This window comes from Lupinus angustifolius, chromosome LG17 (genome assembly GCF_001865875.1).
Source record: "Lupinus angustifolius cultivar Tanjil chromosome LG17, LupAngTanjil_v1.0, whole genome shotgun sequence".
Taxonomy (NCBI): Eukaryota; Viridiplantae; Streptophyta; class Magnoliopsida; order Fabales; family Fabaceae; genus Lupinus; species Lupinus angustifolius.
The window spans coordinates 1,508,271-1,529,766 of NC_032025.1; the positions used below are offsets into that span (position 1 = coordinate 1,508,271).

Below are 21,496 nucleotides of genomic sequence, written 5' to 3' on the forward strand. Positions count from 1 at the left end.
AATGAATAACTTATAAATCGATGCTTTGTCATTGAATATGATTGATTTATAATAGAACATTATAACATTGTTCGATTCAAGTAGACGATCCCACTTGATGAGATAAAACTTGGCTTGTTATACAAGCTGGTGCTTTGCAGATAAAACAATTAGTGTTGTGTTTGAAAGATGTGTTTTCAGCTTCAAAGTTTAATTTTATCAATTCGGTCTATTTTTTTATCCATTTCAAAGAAAATGAAAAAGGTATTGTGAAAAGTAGGAAACACTACATAAATAGCATCTCGTTTCCCTTTTCAAAGGCAGCATGTATGCCAACGTACTTGGACCTTTTATGGAGAATATATTCAATATCAAATGAATAATGTGCCATAATATCCAAATAAGGATCTTAATCCAGCTTATAATAATGCTTTTATTCTGAAGGATGGTGGTGGATTTAATTAATCTAGAATGTATACAAACTAACTTTTCTTTCTGAAAAGAAAAGCATTAAAGATAATTATTTTTAAATTGTCCTAATCTCTAATCTTTTATTTTTATAAAATTTAAGTTCGACTTAATCTACGACCTTGTAGATGCAGTAGAGCTTTACATCATTAAACCAACAATTTATTAATCGATGATGATTTATAAGAAAGAGAAGGTTGATGAGTACATTGGTTTGAAAGGGTTTAATTGGAATTAGATGAAAAGAGAGCAGCAATCAGCTATAGCTTTCTACTAGACAACGATTTGGACCTGACTTGCCTGCACTTCAGTTCAGTTCTAAATCAACGTAAGAGACACTTACATGTACTGGCCCACATATTTTACTTACAATTCTTACGTTCTGTCAATTTCATTTACTTCAACTCTGTCTTCATGCATTTTGCGATTTGGACCTCACTTACCCACATTTTGAGGTTGAGTTTGGTTCAATCACACTATTTCTTACTTGTAAGGATCAAATGTATTGTGTTACTGTATTTGTCAAAGGGTAATCGAAAGTTCATTGTATTATAGTTTTTTTGATAGAAAATAAATTGTGTTACTTTAACTCAGTGGAACAAAGTTTATGACATGTAATGTCCTCCCATTTGAAAGATGGGATCAATGCTAATCCATTCATAAAATCTAAGTAAATTTCAAAACCCAAACAATTAACACAGACTAAGTTTAAGGGGGTGTATTGAGTTCCACAACTGGATGAACAATAGTCAAATATAACATTTATGAGACTTGAGCATCCATCACTGTTTGAATTAATTTAGAGATAAAGTTATAGACAATTATTCTAATATTACATTCGTCACAATGACCCCTAACCAAGCTTTTGAAGTATCTTAGCATAACATGAACATATATATATATACCTAGAGGCCAACAACACAGTATGCAAAGACCAAGAAACATTATCCCACTGTCTAACCTAACCAAATCTTAGCATAACAAGAACCTAGTTAGACCTATTTGTGAGCACCCAAGAACAAGAGACAAGTCATTTGATATATCATTTAATTCATAAAAACCAATTAATATGATGAGGGTTGGTTTCAAACGTGCATGGTTTATGGTTGAGATTTGATCACTCACAGACAAAACACAAAGACTTCACTCTCTCTTTGTGGCAGAAAGTATACACATGACAAAAAGATTTTGAAGGAGAAAGGCATTGATGATGAGTGAGTCATCATCTTTAACAAGCAGCACCCTGTTTGGGACCACAACTATTATGCCACAAAGCTGAGACCACCATATACAATTATGGTGCAATAGGGTCCTATATCTCTGACCTAACCCTATACCACTGCTCCCAGTACGAAAATCCCATCCACCCATTATTTTGCAACAAGCCCTAGTGTTCCATTACATACATGCATTGCTTCTGGTCCTTGTTAGTTTGGCATTACAAGGGAAGAAGTAAATTTATTTGTTCAACTTTAACTCCAAAATTATTATACCTCATTCATCTCCTCCTCAATTATATCTGCACTATGATTTTGGATACTGAACTGTCATAGAAACAGACAGTGCCCTCTCTCAACTACCAGAATTTTCTTGGACTTATCAAAGCCAAGGGGCTACGAGATCAAGGTGTGTATGCCTCTCTCATTTCTCATATAATTAGTTTGAACTACTTTGATATATTCAAAAATGTTTTCTGTAGTTTATCTGGGACAACTTGCATTTTAAACACAAAGTTTTTGAGTTTTTTATTACAACTTTGATATTGTACTCACTTTAGTGTCATATTAGCTAAGATATATTAACATTTTCAACAAAATTTTGACAACATCATTGAATATCAGTGTCATAAAAAATTCTCAAGCAGAAAAAAGCACAAAAGTAGGGAAGCCAGGTTAGGGTTATTTTCGGAAAGGTTGAGTATGCTAGGCTTCAATCAAAGATTATAGAGCTGAAATGTGAAAATTAATTTATTAGGAAAACCAATGTATAGAGGTAAAATAGTCATTGATTAAGCGATTATAGTTAATTTCATTGCTTCCCCTATAGTAGCAGCACTGACACTTCTAGAATGCTAGTACTTTTTGTAGCTCGAGAAAGAATAAGAATCCAAGAAAAGAGGGTGTACTTAAAGCAGTGGAGAGAAAAGATGAAATTCTTCAACTCATTAAACCCATACTAAAGCATGAATGCATTTTTAATTTGGACTATTGATATATTTATACCCATCTACTTAATTTTATATTAATTAAATCAATGGTCCAGGTTGAAAATATATCCATGTGAGTTTGATGCATTGAAGAATTGTTCAACAGAACATGGAACCATCATCCACCTTTGCATTCAACTTGAGGCTTATAATTTTTTTGTTCTAACATATTCTATTTATTTTACATACAAAACGACAAGTTTTTATATTTTTTTGCATAAAAATGTATTAAAATGATTAACAGAAAACAAAGTACAAATACAATAGAGTTATAATGATATCTTTCATGACACAACACAACTAACCCCCAAAGCAAACACAAACCCATTTGCATATTTTGTATTGAGATATGAAAATGGAAATTTTCATAAAAGACCAAGATGCAGCATCCAAAGAAAGCATGATTTTCCACTAGTAGTGTATAAAAGATTAGATAAAGGCACGAGATAGAACAGAAGCATCAAAATAATAAGATAAATGAAAACATTCACAACGGTTAGTAGTAGTTATTGAGTTTTGGTAGTGACTTCTCAGTTTGAGCACAAATTTCGGATTAAATATACATATTATGGATTGAACTTTGAAGCAGGAGACAAACAACAAAATTATTATTATTTCTTGTAACGTTTGAGGAATTGACTTATATACTATATCCAGAAGATGAACTTGCTGGCAAGTACAAATGAGGTACGTATCATTACACTATATATTGAAATGCAGATACATTTTATGACCTAAAAAAATTAAAATTACGATAATTTGTTCCAATAAAATTTCAATTTTTTAAGCATAAAACTTTTTACTAATAAACTAAATTTCAATTCTTTAAGCATACAATTCTTAAAGATAAAATTATAAACACCACAATAAATATTTTCTTCATTTTATAAAAAGACATAAAAATAAAATTATTTTTCCAACATAAAAACACAAGTTCATAAAAAAGACAATGCATTATAAAAAAGTGAAAGATATATATACCGATAGCATAATAGTTTTTTATACAATGTTACTTTATCATTTATTATTTAATTATCATTAACTTTTAAATAAAATTAATATAGAAAAATGATAAATAATATATTAACTGATATATAAATTCTTACATGACATTGCATAGTACAAGTAAATTTTTCTCTCTCCACCTAAGCCTAATGCTACTCCACATAATTTACAAGTTCATAAAAAGAGACAATGCATTATAAAGAAATGCATGTTATTCTTATCTCTAACCTCATTTTGTTCCATATTATCTCTATCAAGCGAAACCTTAATATCTGCAATTTCTTTTAAAATAAAATTCATATAAACAACAATATTTTGTGGATAACAACATTAAAAAGGTTGACTTTTGCCTTTTGACGTTAGTTATTTTTTATCTGCTAGTTATGATTTATCATCTTTTATGGTTGTGACTAAATGCATGTATGCAAAAGGAATGAAGCCAGACTTAACAACATATATTAGAACCGATAACATCATTAAAAATTTGTTTAGTAGGAAACTGATCAGAATACAGGGTTTGCCATATGCATGAGGAGGGAAGGTAGAGAGCATTTTGTATCACAATGTTATAGAATATTCTGACATTTTAGCCATTCTTCTTTTTGTTTTACACGTTTTAGTGTTGTTTGATCAAGGAACAGCCATGTATTATAGCATTATGCGATATGCTGTACTTGTAATATATTAAATGGTATGTTCCCTCATATACGTATGCTTTGCTGCATGTGCATTAAATATGACCAAATTGATAAGCAATATTTCCTGTTTAGTATTCAACATCACATTTATACAAAGTGAACTAGACTGAATAAGATAATAGAATTACAGTATCACATGGGAAGAAGGGATATATAGAGAGATCTTTCATCTTTTAAACTTGGTTGTGCTCATGCATGGTTGGAGCGCCCATACCAAAATATAAAATAATAAAATAAAGGAAGTGAGAAGAAGAAATTTTCCTAGAGAGTTAGCCCAAATAAGTATCAAAATTAAGACTAAAGGTGAAGCTTAGCCCCTTTTCTTCAATCATATGAAGAGTTCAATTGTTAAACTCCCTCATAAATGATATGCTTCTTTATAGTTTTAAATTTTTTGTTATCAGTATTTATAGTAGGTGATGTTCAAACTTTCAATCTCTTTCGCTTCAATCCTTAGTTCTAACCATTCCTTAAACCCTTTATCCTAACCATTACACCACTTTACGACTCCAACATATTAAAAATTTATCTCTAGCATTGCTCTCTTATTAAAACTGTTGATAGATGGATCAAAAACTTTGTGTGGTCTAGTGATGTGAATGTCAGGAAGGTTGTTACAGTGCCTTGTAGCAAAGTATGTTCTCCTATTTGTGGAGGAGGCCCCGGATTGAGATCAATTCTATCAATTAAAATAAAGCTGCCCTTTTAAAAGCAGTCATGGAATGGTTTCATCCTCTTGGCCAATGGGTCAAATGTAACACACAGATGGTACCACAAAAGAATCCCCTAGACAAGCTTCTCTTTGTAATTTTAGAGGCTCTTCATGGGATTTTCTTGGCTGTTTTTCTCTCTACATTGGGAATTATCATGCTTTCCATGCTGAATTGATTGCTACAATGATTGCCATTGAGGAAGCTTGTAAGAGAGGTTGGCTTTGGTTATAATGTGATTGTAAACTAGTTTTGGAAGCATTCAAATTTAGTTACATTGTTATCATGGTGTCTTCGAAACAGATGGAAGATGCAAGTGGTAACACTTCTATGATGCGAGTGGTTTGTTGAATCATGGTTTTCTTTGGTTAGATCAGCTTCCATCTTTTGTGAAAGAAGATTTTTTCAGGAATAGATTAGGTATACCTATCTATGCTTTATATAATGTTCTTTAAAGGGTTTTGGTTTTTGTCCCCATTTATTTGTATTTTTCTTCATTATAATATTCTAGGAGTGTTGCCAATGATTGATAAGGTTATTCGTGCCAACATAGTTGAGATAAATAGCCTTATTGTGATACATTAGCATTTCTTTCTCTTTTGTAAAAATAGAAAATATCAAAATTGTGTTTCCAGTTCAATTTCAATCCGGCAAGTATACGGATAAACACGGAAAAAAGCAACTAGGAAGTTGAAAACTAACCAGAAAGTGTGAAAAGAAAAAACCATCCTTAAAAAATATAAGATTAATAGAGGCACCACATCAGAATTTTAGAATAACATGTCCATAATATCGTACAGAAAAAGAAACAAATTAAGTAGCTTTAACCAGTTACTATAGTTATCAATAAGGAAAAGATAAGCTAAGAAGGATGATATAACTCTGAACTGATTATGCATTAACAATTAATAATTCGCACAATAAACAAACATGCATCTTCAGAATTTTCTCTTGTTCTCTTTTCTTTCTGTCCCTCTACTTGAATAATATCCAACATAGACGGAAAGACAAAGATGATAATAGAGAGAATAAGAATAGGGATGCATGCAAGGTTTTAGAAAACGTTCAATGACAGCAATTGCAGCAGCTGTAAGGGTCATATTTTTCTCTAATTATCTGAAATTGCGAAAAATGCAACAGAATCATGCTTTAAAACTCGAGTACATGTTAAAACCATTGGGAAAAAATGATAATTTTCTTTCTTTGGTTTGGCCTATGGTTGTTTTTCATGATCTTTGGTGAGGGAAGAATTGCGTACCACAAGGAGGCATGAATGTGTTAAGTTGAGGCGGATACAAGAAAGAAGGATCCACAAGTGCCCCGGTGGTAGTAGCGGCGGCAATGAGGTTCGAAGACTGAGCTCCGCCACTGCCAAGTACACGGGTGGAGGAGCTTTCACCACCGGTGTAACTACTAGTGCTATGATCTGGACCTTGGTCATAGAGAATTCCTTTGAACACATGCCCTCCAATGTTAACAGCTGTTTGATAAGCATATTGTTCCTCACTGTCTTCCATTGAACTAACTCTTACACATCTGAACTCAGCTGGAGAACTCACCATAGCAGGAAAATTTGTATGCTCTAACCCTTTTTTCATAAATAAATATAATAATATTCAGAGAGAGAACAAAAAAGAAAAGCAAAGAAACATTAGCTAGATTGTCATGTATCAATATGATTGATCATGGTTTTAGGAACATCCTCCTTATAGTAAAAATTAAAACTAAAAAACAAAGATCTAGTGTAATCTAATCACAGTACTTACCACACAGATACACCATATCACATGATGAAAAAAAAGAAAGAAAGTGAATGTGATTGTATGGGTGTCTGAAAAATTAACTGAGGACAGTATAGACAGACACGCATTCAGACATACACAGAGAGGAAAAGCAGTTTCTTCCATGTCAAATACATTCGTCAGAGCTTACTAAAGAACAGTGTTTTGGAAAAGAAAAAGGGAGAAAAAGGAGAAAGAAATTTTAGTTCACACGCAAATGATACTGTCTATCACTCCATTGTATGATGGGGTTGTATGCTTCCAAAAACTTTCTCAGTATATCTTTATCAGAGAAATTCCATGGACACACACATCTGTCCATTATTACTATTATTATTCTCTTTTATACAAAGATCTCAAATTTGATCTGATCTCAAGTGTAAAATCACAAAAACCATGAGTGTGCAGTGTAAACAACACAAGTTGTATAGTATAATAGTACATATTATGTAACATATAGTTATATATATACCTGAGGGTGAGGTTGTAGGGTTAGAACGCAAACGAGAAGTAGTGGGGTTATGGTCTCTCTCTGAGTGTAGCTGATGCTGTTGTTGCTGTTGTTGTTGAAGTCTTTCGCGACGCTTAGAAGCAGGAACCCAAGTGCTCTTAACATGGGTTTGGCAATCATAGCCACGGCTTTTGCAACAAGTTCTACACCTCATGTGAGGGCAATCTTTCTTCGCTTGGTTCCCACAATCCTGACAACTAATCCCTCCTCCGCTACCGGAGCTCGCCACCGCATCGGAACCTCTGCTAGGTCCTACACCTAAGGAGTAAAGATCTTGGTGGAAAATAGGTCTAACTTGAGGGATTTGAGGTTGTTGGTGGTGCTGCCATAACTCCAAACCTCGAACATCTTCCACACTCTTGTTATACCAAAATAAGGGTTCTTGTTGAGGAGAGAAATCTGTGGTTTGCTGTTGATTTTCTTGGTTGTTGTTGGTGTTGTTTCCTCTCCCTCCGCCACCACCACCACCACCACCACTACCACCGCCTAGTGAGAATATACCCGCCATTCTAACAACCTCCTGAATTGTGGTAACTTCAAATCCATATCATTCAAACCTCCTTATTCTATTTTTTCTCATATAGTATTAAATCCACAACTATATGTTGAATTGAATAATTAATTCCCTCCGTTTTGTTGGTTTTCGTGTGAGTGTCTTGTTCTTCTTCTTCTTTTTATCTCCACTCTCCACACACACAACAACACGTACAACCACTATTTTTTTATAATTATTTTATGCGACAACTTATAATTACTCTAACTAACAATCGTAGGTGTTGTTGGAGAAAAGAGTTAATTGAAGTTGAGAAGAGGAAGTGTTGTGTCGGGGAATTGAATTGAATTGAATTGTTGAACTTTAAGAAAGGGCATTAATTAAACCAAAAGAAGAGGCACAACAACACAATAATATTTACAGCACTGCAAACGCCGCCATGATCTTCTCTTTCTCTCTGCAACTGCAACTTCTGCTGCTCCTCTAATTTAAGTCTCTCTCTCTCTCTCTCTGTTGATATTTGAGTTGAAGAGCAGAATTTATGAGCTTTTTTTAGTTCTGACCACTTCTCCCTTTTCTGTCTCTAGCCTGTGCTTAACTTAACAACTTAGCACAATGACAAAAAAACACACTCACACTATTACTATTACTACTACTACACTCTACACTATACATACTCCTTTCTTTTCTATCAAATTCCAATCCAATAGAATGGATCTCATCTTAACGGCTCTTATCAACTCTTATTTTCATCCTACTATCCAGTTTAACCCACGTGTCATAGACAACCAGCTTCTGTCTCCCTTGTCCTTTACACCGGAAAACCCGCTACTTTTCGTGACATATTGCCCCTCCTTTTATTTTCATTACAAACTTTATTTTATTGTTTTATTTCTATTAAACTTCTTATTTTATTTTCATTATTATAACTTCTTATGTCTCCTTAATCTTATCTTCCTATACACTTGCTTGCACTATTCATTAGTTTATAATCATTTTCAGAGAGAATCATACTAGACTCAAATTAACATTTTGATCTATGGTAGTAGTACTCAACTTTTCAGAAAAGTCTCATACCACAAGTTTCTTTAGTTTGGTAAGAGACTATTTTTTGTTTTGATCAGCAATTATAATGTTTTAAAAAGAAGAATTAGGAGAACAAGTGGTGTACATATCCACTATAGTATTACACAGACCAATTCAGACCGATTGTAGGGCTCCAAACCCAATCCAAAAAAGAAAATGGAAAAGGAGAAAAGCAAGCAGAAAAAAGGTTCCAAGAGTGAAGTTGAATAGAAAAACTTACCTTATCAAGATAACAAGAGGAGTGATAAAAAATAACCTTATTTCTAGCCAACCAAATGGACCACAAAATGACAAACCAAATAGACATCCACTGTTGATGATAGTTCTTACCCAACTGCAAAGAGCACCAATGAGATAGGAAGTTAGTCCTAACAGTATTTGAGAAAACAGAACTAAGCCCGAACCATGAATAGATTGATTGCCAAACACTATAAAAGAAGGGACAAGAGAAGAATAAATGATCAACAGATTCTTCCAAGCAACCCCAAAAGACACATCATGTTAAACCTTCAACTCCAAGGACTCCACACTTAGCTAGATTCAATCTAGTCGAAACTCCATCTAAGGACAATCTCCACACAAAGCACCTCAATTTCAAAGGGACGTTACAAGCCCAGACTTTTTTATAGAACCCAGAGTTAGAGAAATTAACGTTCTCTATGTTATAGGTATTTCTAACTGAATAAAGTCCATTTTGTCATGAGTCCAAAGCCACTCATCATCACTGTCATGTAGAAATCTGAAATCCTTTAAAGAGATAAGAAGAGCATCGGCTTCTTCTTGTTCCGAAGAGAACAAATTCCTTCGCCACTTCAGAGTCCAGACCCAGACATCATTCCTCCATTCTCCCATAGAGCCAATAGTAACACTTTTGTTGAGAGTAACCTGAAACAACCTAGGAAAATAAATGCTAAGACTTTCCCCCCGACCCACAGAGCACTCCAGAACAAAGAAGAGACTCCAGAGCCAACTTTCCTACTCACCCTTTATGAATCCTAGTCTCTCTATTATCAAGACACCCCAGACTCACAAAATTTATAATTAGATTCCTTATGCTTATCTCTATTATGGTATATAAAAAATTGTTTGAATTTATGGATAGCTTAAATAATCCACAAATATGTGAATGGATTGATCAGATAGTAAAATCTTAGCCAAAAAATTTCATTAGATTACTTCTGCTTATCTCTATTATGGTATATAAAAAAATTATTTGAATTTATGCATAATGGTGTAATGTAACACATTATCCCATATGATATTTTTAAAATTATCAAAATGATTTAGTGTTTTTTGTAATTAGCATCCAATCCGTTTTGGAGGAATATATGGTATTAATCTAAGTGAAGAATATGTTTGTTTCTATATTCTATTACACCCGTATAATCAATTACAGTGTATGATGCTATCAATTTTGAAAGAGGTGTTATTTGTTTATTGAGGTAGAGAGATTTTGGGATGGTGAAAATGAGGTGATTTAATCAGATTTCCATAAAAATAATGATGTTATGTGCCATAGAGGGGAACACAGCGCCACCACATCTTTACCGTACATCTCTTCTTTTCGCATTATAGTAGTGTAGTAGTACTCCTATTTATTTATTTGTTTTTCCCGTGAAAATTTTGAAATTATTTTAAAAGGAGTTCCAAAACGAGTGATAAAAAATGAAATAAAATGTATTCTATCAACATGCACCTACATTTTATTTGTTTGCATTTTTGTCCTGTATTGATATATATATATATTAATTATTCAAACTAAAGATAATATTAATTTAAACTATCTAAATATGACTTTGAATATTAGTATTCTTAAAACTTCAGCTTTAACATAAAATTACGCATAAAATCCGATTTATATGGTGTTGTGAATGTTTTAACCCCCAGAAAAAGTTTGTATTGAGCTTCTTGAAATATTATCTCTTAATATACTGATTATTTTCCTAACTTCAACTTTAATGATGGAGAAAATTAAAGTTCATTTGCATTAAAATTAAAGTATTAACTATTTAATATATTGAGAAACAATATATTTAGTTTTTCATTTTTTCTACTTCTTATGTGCGATCGGTAACATTAATATGTTTTTATATTATTTTTGCGATTGATATATGTTTCTCTGAAAAGTACATGAAATTTTGAATTTTTGAGTAAATTATGAGAAATGTGCTCTCTTCCTCCCCTTGAAAAAAAATTTCCTATATAATTTTTAGAAATTATGTGGGATTTGTATTAAGAATAGAAGGTACCATTACAAGAAGAAGAAAAAACAAGTGTCTTCATAACAATATTGTCTAAGTAAAAGAGAGAAATTGCCTTGAAAATTAAGACCATTTTGGAGTAGTAATGTTTTCATATCCTGCTACTATAATAATCTTATTTATTCAAAAACTTTAACTTTGAAAGATAAAATAATTTAGTTGAAGCAATAACTTTGATATATATATATATATAATTATCAATATGTTTAGTAATATTTTTACTCTTTTTAATCCAGGTGTTATCTTTTAAAAAATACTATCAAGTTAACCTAGAGAAAAAGTGTTTTAACAGGTTAAGGTAAATGAAAAAAACTGTGTTATTATGGTTAATAAAATAATGAATTGTGGATAGATGGATATATCAGAAAAATGAAAAAGGGTTGACTATATTGATTGAAGGGTAATAGTGTAATTGAAGAAAGGTTTGAAGCACGATGAATTTCTGCAATGAAATAATGAGTAAAAGAATGGTGCGTGACAGTGATGATTAATATAGTTAGAGAATTGTGAGAAAGAGAGAGGCGCCGACCTGCATTACCGGCGCATGAGCACGACGCTTATCGATGAGCTTTCCAACCGTACGGCGCATAGGATGCATCACTCGCTCTCTATTCCTAATTCTATTAGACCGTCCTCAATTATTTATAGACTGTTATTGTATAATTTATCATTTATATTTAAAGATGATTACTTTTCAAAAAAACACTTAGTTTCCTACGCACTTAATCCATCTTATTCTTACAACCAAAATTTCCTCACTTGCCTTATTGTCAAACTTGTCTCCTCTCACCAATAAGACATTGATTTAGTGATGTAAGATTTCGTTAAAATCTTCAGTATGACAAAAAGGTTAAGGATTCGATTCCTGATATTGACATTTATTGAGAGAGATAATAACACACTTCGAAATATATTAATTCCTTACCCTGAAGAGATATAATTGGTAATACAAAAAAGTTTGTCTCCCCCTTACTCTCACCGCCTCAATTGTTCAATTCCTCCGTCTCCCCCTAAACTTAAACTTCATGATACATTGTTTCACTAATCTCAATTATTTGCTAATAGGTCTTGCTTAAAATTTTATCAAATAATTTTTGTACTATCTTTCTGATACAAAGAGATGTATGTTTTAATCTAGACCCCTCTTGTATTGAAATATTGGCTCTGCCTCTTTTGGACTGGGTTAGAAGATTAATTAGTTATTAGTTATTTGTTTTATAGGACTGGGTTAGAAGATTTGTAAGCTAACTAAGGATTTAGAATTACAATTACTAATTGTGCTTAACGGGTCTTCAACAAATAGAGGAACTACAATTGTCAGCAGAACCAAAAGAAGAAAGAACCATAACCTAATATTATTCAACTAGAAGTTTTAGGCAAACAAGCAACCAATTTCTCTATCAAAGTTTATGAAATCAATAAGAACATGTCAAAATTCATAAACACATGACAAAATATATATATATATATATATATATATATATATTTTGTCATGTGTTTATGAATTTTGACATGTTCTTATTGATTTCATAAACTTTGATAGAGAAATTGGTTGCTTGTTTGCCTAAAATATATATATATATATTTATATTTGGACCCATGTTGTAACATGAAAATGAAAGAGCATGAGGACAGTGAGCTAGCAATGCCAGCGTGGCTGAAGTGTTATATATCTAGTGGCAACCTATAACTATAACTGAAGTGAAAGATAGTTGATTGTTAATTATACGTATAGTATAATATAATGATCGGAGTATATAGAAATCTATGAATTATGTATGTCCAGTAGGGATCAGGGACTAGCTAGCTACCTATGGCTAGGATGGTCCTAATAGTACATTAGCACTACATAATTTAGTGAGACCAACAATGGAATTCACTTCACAATTAACCATGCATTCTGTCTCAAATATATCATTTTCATAAATAAATAGATGTCACATTGATGTACTCATAATGCGTGCCAACAATCGTATCATTTGAATAACTTGATTATTGTGTTTCGTGATTAAGATTAGGGTCATGCTCTTCACTCAGTTCGAAATTAATTAACACGAGTTTAATTTATCAAAAATTAAATTTTATGAGTTTCAGGTTGAGTTTAATTATATTTAGTTTTTTTGTACTATTAAGAGTATCCCTTACCCTATTGTTAAGAATTTAATCATTTTTATATTATGTAACTATCTATCCTAACAAGGGTTATTCTAAAAAACCGAATACTTAATTTTTTAATTTTTCTAGGATCTAGTATGACTTCACCGCTCTTAATTTAAGATTATATTTTGATTGGTTCAAATTAGCATGGTTTTACATATTATTTGAAAACTTAAATTTTACTGTAATTAATTATAAATACAACTTTTAAACTTAAATTAATATTTCTTTATATTAGATAATAAATACGTAATAATGGATTTTAGTTCTATAAGCTAAAGTGCATGATGAGTGTATTTCAAGAGCGGTCAAGAAATAAAATTTATAAAACTAAACAGTAGTTATATTGTTAAATTCTAAAATTTAAAACGGCGAAGCAAGATTTAAATGATTCATTTTACAAGCACTAATTAACTGTGTACCTTTTTGTTGGCTCATTCCATACCACACATCAGCCTACCTAGTAGCTATCCGAATTCTCATCCATTCCTAAACTTTAAGGATGAAAGTATATCATGTCAATAATTGGATCGTCCAATATTAGATAGAGAAGTAGTAAAAAAATTGAATGATCTAAATTTTTAAAATTTATAAATTAATATTGAAGTTCTTTTACCTTTTTAATCTAATACTAGAGAGAAATCTCATTCTACATTATATTTCTACTATAAAGTGAACGCAAGTCATTGGTGATAATTTCTAAAATCAGTATTAGACTCTTATTAAAATCTATCATGAATAAAGTTGTTTTCTAAATCCTTATATTTTCCTTGAAAATGAAATTTTCATATTTGTTGACTATAATTTATGAGGGAGAGTCAAGTAGATAGCTTGAAGGTCTAGTTCCAATTCTACATTTCTCTTAACAAAAAAAATTCTTCAACAAAAATCCATTCAGAAAATCATATATTCATATCCCTAACTAATTAAATACTAATTATCCAATCAGGATCTGTGGTGTCTTGGTCCTAGCTTTGGAATGATCTTTATTTGGTGGTGCAGTATAATCTCGCCCTTGATGTTTAATGAGTGATTTCAATTCCAACCTTTATGATTACGAATTTACGAGAGTGTTGGTGAAAGTTCGAGTGGTCTTCCTCTGATAGCTTGATGTTCCAGGAGACTATTCGTGATTGTTAATTAGTGAATGAGGGTTTTGCTGCAGGTTCATCATTCACTTTGAAGAGCGCGCCTCACAGTTTTTTCATACGCGGTAAATGATTCACTTGGTACACATTTTATTACTGATTTACATAATCATGAGACCATTCTCGTGACAAACCAAACATGGTACGTGTTACTTGATGATTATTATTATGTAACTATGGGACCCCTCATACAGAACGCTAGATAGGGTTTCGATGAATATGTAGTGGCGAGTGTGTTTTCAACACATGTTTGTCTATTATCTCACTATCTTCATGTCCGGTCATTAACCCTTTTGGCTTGATTTTGGTGCTCACTAATGACCTAATTAGGGAAAGACCCATTAGGTTCTTCGCCTCTTAGCTTACGAGCACAAATTGTGGTATCGCGAAGATGCTTGCAGGTGGCCCAATTTTGATTTTGGAAGATCTCAAGCATACACTCTGGAAATATTATGAGAAGGTCCTCATTATATTCAAGATGAAGTCCATTAGAACCAAAAATCTAGTTGTAGATGGCTTAAATTTGGGGATAAGAATCCAAGTTTTTTCATGGGTGAACAATGGTGCACAGGAAGAGGAATAAGACTGAAAATGTTTGCAAGATAACGACGGCCAATGGGTTTCGTTTTCTGACACGGCTATTGGTGGCTAATCAGTATTTCATGGATTTGTATGCGGATAACACTCATTTTACGCCTTTTTGTCTGAATGAGTCCCTTCCACCGCTCTTGGAGGATCATGTTCAGCTATTTTGTCCAGTAATATTATTGAGGAAGAGATTCGTAAGGTTGTCTTTGCTATAGAGAGAGTCAAAGCCCATGGTAAAGAGGACTTCCAGGCTGTGTTTTATCTAAGTTAGTAGTACAATGTGGTTGATAAATCTCTTTGTGATCTTATGAAGGAGATAGTCCATAATCCTAATAAACTTATGGAGACTAATGAAATGCTAATTACCCTAATCCCGAAAGTGGATGTGCCAACCTTTTTAAAGCATTTTAGGCCCATGAGTCTTTGGTAATGTTTCTTACAAGTCTGTGACAAAAGTGCTTACTTCTAGATTGAGGAATATTATGGAACATGTGATTAGCTTAGCCCTACTTACTGTAGTTTTGTTCCCGGGACTAGTGATAATGTCATCATCACCCAGGAAACGATCAATACTATGAGGAAGAGGAAGGGAAGAAAAGGCTTGATGGTTATAAAAGATTGATTTTGAGAAGGCCTAGAATAGAGTGAAATGGGCATTTGTGGTGAATACTGTAAGGGATATAGGTATTTCAGAGAATAAGGTTCAACTTATTTGGTTAAGTATCTCATTTGCACTTTTTGTGTGTATCAATTATATTATTACTTTTGGTGACAAAAAACTTTGACTCAATCAGTGTTAAGTGCTTTGACCTCCTATATTATGTAAAAGACTCTGCTGCCATAAAGCAATTTTGTGACGACAATGATAGAGTTAACAGATCCTTTTTATTGGATGATATTATGGTTTAAACCAAAAAATAAATTTTACATGTAATGGATAACTTTCAATCATTTCTTAATTCCTGCCCAACAATCTTACAAATAAAAATGTAGAAATTAGGGAAGCATCATTTTATTTTTATGTAAGTTGCATGGTTAACGTGTCAAATTATCAATGTGTATCAAGTATGAACATGTATTTTTGTTGGTCCTAAGTCAAATAGAATGATTATACACGATAAACATGCTTTAAACAAATGCAAAAGAATGAGCTAATTCAATTCGATCACTGACCCCGACTAGAATTGCAACATAACCTATTCATTTCAACAATTTGTAATTAAGATATTTCTAACCGGTCACATTTTATAGAATATGGAGTAACATAATATTATAATATTATATGATAGAAGAGTCACCAATGAATTAAATAAACAGAATATCGTTCGGGTAACAAATGTTGTGTTGACGTTATCAAGGTTCCAAAAAATGACACAAATCCCAAAGTTAACTAACTCTCTTCTAAGCTCACCAAGCCAATTCAAGCAAATAACACAACAAGAAGAGTCATGCATTGCTTCTGTATTACAAAAAATTCTAGTTTCGGCAATCTCATGACTCAACTCAACCTAACAGAGGCAGGGGTATGTATGTCTTTTAATTTATGTACCATTATTTGATACTTCACTAACTGATTGATTTCCCTTACCAGTATTGATATGATCAGTTTCCACTACACCACTCACTAATATTTTTCCACAAACAATGAAAGAGAAAGAGAGTAATGGCAATGGTAACTGTGGTAAAGAGAAGAAAGAGGTCACTATCAGTGCCTTAAATGAAGGGGGTTGATAGGAACAGCTGAACAAGCATGTGATATGTGGAGAAGTAAACAAATATTGCCCTAAAAATGTTGTTGTTTCCTTCCTCCATTGTCTTTCTTATGTTCTCATAGTTTCTCACTTTCTCTGCCCAAATTCACCTTACTATCCAACTATCATTTCTCTCTCTTTCATACCTCTACACCCTTATTTTCATTTTGATTCAAGTTGTATAAGTTTCTAAAAGGAAATAAGAACCTCACAGTTTTTCTTTCTTGTTATCATTATTTCATTGTTTCTGTCTTAGAAAAGGAGAATAACATTTTCTATCACAAATCATGCCATATGTTACCTTATTCTATTATCTTATTATGACGTATCATTTTTTATAGGCAAAGAACTATATTATTAACCAAATATAAGGGATGTTCAATTCAAAAAGAACTTGCAAATATCTGTTAATAAAAGACTAAGGACTATTAATGTACCAAAATGAAAAATCAAACACTATATCATGTCACAAAAATTTCTAGGTAGATCACATATTGTTGGAAATCTTTAAAAAGTCCCTAATCTTAGGGTTATAAGAAAAGTAAAAGGTATATAAGTTTAAGTTTAAATTTGTCATGAGTATTTTGGACTAACAAATACCAGATGTGACTTTGCTAGAAGTTTAAAATTATCATGACATTTTGGAGTAACAAATAATTCAAGTGAATTTCACTTTTACCTATAAAATATTTAATGGGTTCACTTCTCTAAAGTCTGATGATATTTTATACAAGGACAAACGTTCCATTATTTGACCTATGAAACTCAAAACAAATCCCAAAAGCAAACAAACACCTTAAGTGGAAAAACCCAAATTCACTCAATTCTAACATATCATTGAGCAAACCTTTAGAAAGGACAAAAACCTCTAAAATAATAATTTTTTTATGTTAAGAAACAACATAAGAAGAAAATCTCACACATTCTTTTGAATTCAATTCGGCTTCAGATCATAGTGACCTATTTTGATTAAATATTAAGAAGATATTGAATATTTTTTATATTGATATTAAGACATGAAAATGTTAGGGATGAGATATTAATGGTTTTTTTAACCTTAACTTTTAGGGTTGAGGACAAGAAATTTAAAAGGTATTGGGAAAATTAAATTTGTTCTCTTAAATATTAAATATTTTTTAGGCGGTACCATAACATACTGATACAACAAAACTCGCCTAAAATTCCACAGTAACTTTGATGGTTGGCATTGAAAATTGGAAAAGGCATGCTTCTACTCATAAAAGGTATTAATTACTTGTGTTGGGCCATTCTTATGAATTATGATAATTTATTATATATAGTAAATCAAGAATGATGTCAACCAATTTATCAATTAATATTTTAAAATTAAATAAATTTATTCCAAATTCATGTGATTGAGATCATGAATCATGTAATAACTTATTTTTTAATTTATTTTTTATATGAGATGACTGTTTTGTAGTAGGTAAAAAAAAAATTATATTCATCAACTTCAATGCCTTTTGTAGGTATCATTGACTTTCAAAAGTTAATTTGCGCCTAATTAACCAAATTGCAACTTAAGTTTAGGACCAATTATGGTTTTGTTATCTGATTTTGGTAGATATTCGATGTTTCAGGTAGCTCCTCTTTTGGCAACTATACTACTTTATAAAGAGAATCTAATTACTTTACTGGTCATGTGAGGAGAAAAGAAAATTGAAGCTAATGTAAACGTATTTGGCAGCACATGCATCAAAATATGTTGGAGAACAATTTTTTCAATTTTCAATCCATTTGAGTCTTGTGTTAACCCCTTTTACAAAAGGGTTTTGTTAACTTCCGTTTTAATGGGTAAGGTTAAGAAATTAATAGAGGATTAGTTTTGGGAACAGTGAAGCTAATAAACTAAAAGATTTACGTATGTAGTTATTTTTCAATAAAATTAAACTCATCATCTTTTAATTACTTATGCTAACAAAACCTTCTTATAAAACAAAAAGAAATGGACAAATGTGTATGTGACAAATTAAATGCATATCCACATACCATTAGTTTAACAAGTGTAGTTTAATTTGAAAAAATAATAATTCAGATTTACTAATTTGATCATTGATAAAAAAGAATAAATTCAAATGTACTAATTTTATAATCTAGCCTTGCACGAGTTATTTTCCCCCTACAACCTACATGCCCAATTAGTGAAGCCCACATAAAAGGTGACAATATGAGCTTAGGGAACTGAGGTTAATGTACTAAAATTGTATCTCTACTCCAAATGTGTGGCCTAGGCGAACATGACCTTTGTCATTTGTTTCCCATGAAATATATTTATGATTTATAAAAAAAAAATTATCCATGAATATTAAATAATTTTTCCCAGAGCCCAATCATAAAGTTAGGGTATGAATTATGTTAAAATGAGCAATATAAAAGGAAAAATATAAGTATTGGTTTGAAACGTGGTTGATGTGTTATATTTTATGAAACCCTTTAAAATTTCCATCAATTTGACTCGATTGGACAAGTAGCTCATTAGTACCATCCATATATACTATGGTATAGTGCATGATGAAAGTGATGCACCGCCCAAAATAGTAACATTGCAACATCAATCTTTTTTCATTTACTAACCTTTTTGAAGGTCTTTATCTTTGTATTTTACGGTCTAATAACTTTATTCTAAATCTATATATGGTTAGGTAGAAATTTATATAAAAATAATATATCATTTATTGTTTATTTGTTTTTTTGAAGAGTCATTGAAAATGAATAATAAATTGTGTAAAACTTTTACACTACTACTAGTACATATATTTCCTTCTCAACCTATATTATTAATGTTGACACTTAATTAAATCGGCTTACTTTATGAGTACACAGTCGTACAAAGCAAATTATTTGGAAGGCTTTAATGACAAATCAATGTTTCAAATGTAGATAGAGTTCTATAATTACCTATTTATGTCCCACTAATTGCTTGATCGTATTAGGATTAACTCCAAGAATGTGACTGGTTTATAATGATAGTGAACAAATTATGGTAGCTAGCATTCTTTCCAATTATTGTTTTCCCTTACTTTCTCCTTTCATATTTTGACCTAAACTCAAGCAACACTAGGATAAAAAGAAAAATGATATCGACCAATGAGCTTTGTAGCTAGTTTGCACTACCACGACCAGTCAAATGCATAATTGTGTAGGACTAGACATTTGTGAACATTGAGTTTGATTTTGATATCAAATATTAAAATTATATAAGTTAGGTTACCATCACTATTTCAGCTATATCCAACACTCATGCCGAGGCATGTAGGAGGTACAAGTGATATTCTTTGTGGCATTTTTATTTGTCAAAATATTAACATATATTTATTTTATAAGAAAAATAATTGAATAACATTTTACAATGTAAAAATGAGTTGTGAGGAATATTTTGATCAAAATATATTTGTTTACATTGATTATTAATATTTTTTAATGATTTTCTTAATCAATATGAAATACTTGTAATTAAGTAAGGTATATAAGAATATCTTCAAAAGGGTTACATACAACTTTGTGCAACTATTGCATCAAAATTATATTGTTGAAGAGATAAAATATGCGTTTTACTCAACTTCAGTTCTAAGAGCCAATTATAAGAATATGAAAATGAAATTTATTAGAAATTCTTAAATAAAAAAGGTACTATTGCATATTTTTTATTTTGATATTATAAATACTTTCTATTACAATAAAAAAATTATTTTCATATATTTATCCTCAGTCCCAAGACTAATGTTAAAGAAATCATAAATATGTACCACAATATATACAACACTCGGATAACCATATAGCACTATCCCCAAATTAATTACTTTTTACCTGATTCTTTTAATATTATTATGTGGTGCTCTAAATATTCCTCTTGGCTTTTGGTGACGTCTTAATCCCATTATTTTGTATTTTATGAACATTAAAATCAATATGAACATCTTTTCACGTGACTACAGTTGAGTAGCTTCTGCATGTGATTTGTTTTTAATTTGTAAATGAAAAGACAAAAGGAGAAAGGTCGTATTAGTAAGAATGTCTCATATTCATTATTCAATTCCTACCCAAAAAGCTAGATTAACCAATTCTTTTTTCTCTATATTGAGGACGTGATTTTCATAGTCCATCATCTTCATATCTTGAACTATTATACACTCCTTTTGTCCCTCTTCATGTTCAAAGATTCTACTTGTCCTTGGCTTAATTAAGATTGGTCTGATACATAATATAGGTCCTTGTTGGTCGTAATGCCTACAATAATGCCTTTAAAGAAACCCAAGTACAAAATGCATTTTTGAATTTTCCCACATACATTTTATCTTCTATTATTACTACTAATCATATATATGTGCACATAGCTATATAGTTCTTTAGTCTTAGAAGCATTTCCTAAAAAGTAGTTTTGGGCTCAAAATCAATCATGATTCATGAATGAAGTTGTAAACATCTCTAGACTAAACTAGAATAAAGGCCCATAGCCCGGGCTTCGTTGATATTAAGACTTGGGCTTGAATGAATTGAAAGTCCATTCCATTTAAGAAGCTGCTCCAACAGGGCCAACTTTTGGATTTAAGATCATCACATTATTCATTTTTTCTCCTTGTAATGATGAGATTTTTTTGCTACTCCTTTTGAGATATTATTAGTTGAATTTAAG

At 31.5% G+C, this 21,496-nt stretch overlaps 1 protein-coding gene across 1 annotated transcript; it reads right to left on the reverse strand.

Annotated features, from left to right (window-relative positions):
- On the reverse strand, positions 5,944–8,693 carry LOC109331278 (protein SHI RELATED SEQUENCE 1). The gene is made up of 2 exons (XM_019565678.1): positions 7,320–8,693; positions 5,944–6,654 (listed from the first exon to the last, which is right to left on the reverse strand). Exons 1-2 carry the CDS (start codon positions 7,864–7,866, stop codon positions 6,293–6,295), a joined length of 909 nt encoding a protein of 302 aa, XP_019421223.1. The 5' UTR covers positions 7,867–8,693; the 3' UTR covers positions 5,944–6,292.